Raw genomic sequence first — 2,722 nt, 5'->3', positions numbered from 1 at the left:
GAGACATCTCGGTTTAAGTTTGATCCAGATGTTTGGAGTTATTTCGTGATTGTTAGTGTAGTGAAATCTTTAGGATACGAAGCTTTTAAAGATATGTGGTACTCTGTAGGAGGGGCTTCAGTGTTGGATGATAAGTTAGAGTGTCTTTGTGATGACAAAGCTGCCATGCATATGGTTAATTTAGCTAGGCTGAATGGTGAGGTGCATATGTTTGTCATACATCCTATTTCTGAACCTGAAGTCATTCATATGNTGGAATATGTTACAAGTGATGAGAGGGGTGATCTTGATTGTGAACAGCAAGAGATGGTTGAAGGTGATGTGGGTGATGTTGATTGTGAACATCAAGAAATGGGTGAAGAAGTGCAAGTTGATGCTGTTGTTGAGGAAGAGGTTGATGGAGTTGAAGTGGAAGTTGATGCTGTTGTGGAGGAAGAGGTTGATGGAGTTGAAGAAGTGGAAGTTGATGCTGTTGTGGAGGAAGAGGTTGATGGAGTTGAAGAAGTGGAAGTTGATGTTGTTGTGGAGGAAGAGGTTGATGGAGTTGAAGAAGTGAAAGTTGATGCTGTTGTGGAGGAAGAGGTGGTTGGAGTTGAAGAAGTTGAGGAAGTTGAAGTTCGAAGCTGGAATTCCTCTTTTGAGAATGGTAATGGTGATGGAAATTCGGAGGACCTTGTGGATGTGAATGTTGGTTGTGATATAGAAAGGTCAAGCATAACATCATTTACTGGAAGCATTTGTCCAAAGATCTTATCCAGATTTAGAAAGGAATCTGAGTTAACCAAAAATTGGATTCCTAGGTAATTTCCATTACATGCTTCTATGTTAGTTGATTTTACTACTTTGGTTCATAACAATTGTGATCTTCTCTACACAGCTGGTCAGGCAANAAGCTTTTTGAAGTTCGTCACATGTATAACAATGNAGATAAGTATGTAGTCAATATAGATGAGTCCTCATGCACATNTAGAATTTGGGAGCTGACTGGAATCCCCTGCTGTCATTCATTGGCTGCAATGAAATTCCTCAACATTGATGGAGTAACATTTATAGACTCTTACTACTTCAAGTCCAAATACGAGGAGACCTATTCAACAATTATATATCCCATCAATNGAGCCAAAATGTGGAACCTTACTCCATATCCTGATGTGTATCCTCCACACAAAAGAGTATTGCCTGGAAGACCAAAGAGAAAGCGAAAACTAGAGCAATGGGAAATGAGGAAGGATGAATCAAGAATGACAAAATCTGGATTGCGGAAAAGATGTCGCATATGTAGACAACATGGGCATAATAGAACTCGTTGCCTATCAGCAACCCAACCAGGAACTGTGCCTAGTACATCAGCAACCCAACCAGGAACTGTGCCTAGTACATCAGCAACCCAAGCAACTACGTCCACTCAACAATCTGAGATAGCACATGAGTCTCAACCTCAAACGTAGTAGACACTAGGAATGATCTTTTGTAATAGCAGTAGATGTCTGAAAACATTATGTTTATTNTGGTTTTGAATATTTTTTTGAGTTCTGCTGTTTAGACCCAGATGGTCTGTATTGAATCCTTATTATATACTGTTTCAGATTAATGGGAAGTGATTTAGATTATATAGTGTTTATATGCATTGCTTCAGTTGTTATAGTGTTCATATTCACTGTTATTATTTCAGTAGTACAGGTGCTTATCAAAGGCTATGTNAGTGAGTATAGTTGTTGTAGTTGTTATAGAAATTTGGTTCTAGAATGATGCACTACTTGTAGAGGGGTTTCAAGTTTATCTAATAATCTTGTAAGCTTTATTAGATATAGTAAATCGTGTGTATTTCACTGTTTTCGAACTCTGGTGTGTTTTTATGAGTTCCCATCATCTGCCCAAGCAGAAATTTTGATTCGGTTACACCTNTTGAAGTAGTTCAATTCCAGATGTGTTAATTTTCAATCTATGGTTTCGATAATTCAAACCATTTCTGTTATTTAAATACTAAACACTTTAGCGCTGTTTGTTTCTTTCAATCAGTTTCTGGATCTTACTATAACCAAAAGGACATTATCGTTCAATCAGTTTCTTTCAATCAGTCTCAATATAAATATATGTGTGTGTATGTCGCATGTCCTACATTTTATAGATTACAAGTGTTTCAGTGTCTGTGCTACATAGCAAGGAACTGCTTATTTAATCAATAACTACAAACCAGTTATAGCGTGTTTTGGACAGCGGAAATCTTATATTTAGCTGTTTTTCTTTTAAAAGTGCGGTTTGTAGAATAATCTGTATGTTTCTGATAATAACATAAATTTGTAAAGAAACTTTTATTTTGGATAAAATAATTTTTTTCTTTGAATCTGAAAGTTTATAGCTTGTGATTATTTTTTAACATTTTTTTTTCTTTTCAACTTTATACACACTGTTTTTCTTATGTAAAAGCTGATTTTTACTTTGCATCCAAAGAAAATTATCTTATAATCACTTTTAGTAAACTTATCTAAACCAAAAACTGATTCTGATTATTATCAATTATTGAAATAATATAATTTTCGTTGTTGTCCCAACAAATCTCGTTATTATCTTAACTGTTTGAATTTTGTTAGTTGATTGAATCNNGTTTATAATATCCTGCTACATGCTATAAATACTCTTATATAAGATAACCAAAATCAGTTGCAACTTTGATAAGTCTGATAACCAAAACCAGAACGATTAGTCCAACCTGAATATGCTT

At 35.2% G+C, this 2,722-nt stretch overlaps 1 protein-coding gene across 1 annotated transcript; it reads left to right on the top strand.

The window, feature by feature from the left end:
* Window positions 1–93: 93 nt before the first annotated feature.
* LOC106756953 lies at window positions 94–1,448 on the top strand. The gene is made up of 2 exons (XM_014639547.1): window positions 94–800; window positions 878–1,448. Exons 1-2 carry the CDS (start codon window positions 94–96, stop codon window positions 1,446–1,448), a joined length of 1,278 nt encoding a protein of 425 aa, XP_014495033.1.
* The last annotated feature ends 1,274 nt before the right edge of the window (window positions 1,449–2,722 follow it).

This window comes from Vigna radiata, chromosome 3, assembly GCF_000741045.1.
Source record: "Vigna radiata var. radiata cultivar VC1973A chromosome 3, Vradiata_ver6, whole genome shotgun sequence".
In the NCBI taxonomy this organism is placed as follows: Eukaryota; Viridiplantae; Streptophyta; class Magnoliopsida; order Fabales; family Fabaceae; genus Vigna; species Vigna radiata.
Note: the sequence above shows the minus strand (reverse complement) of the source record. Positions and strands in the feature narration are given on the sequence as shown.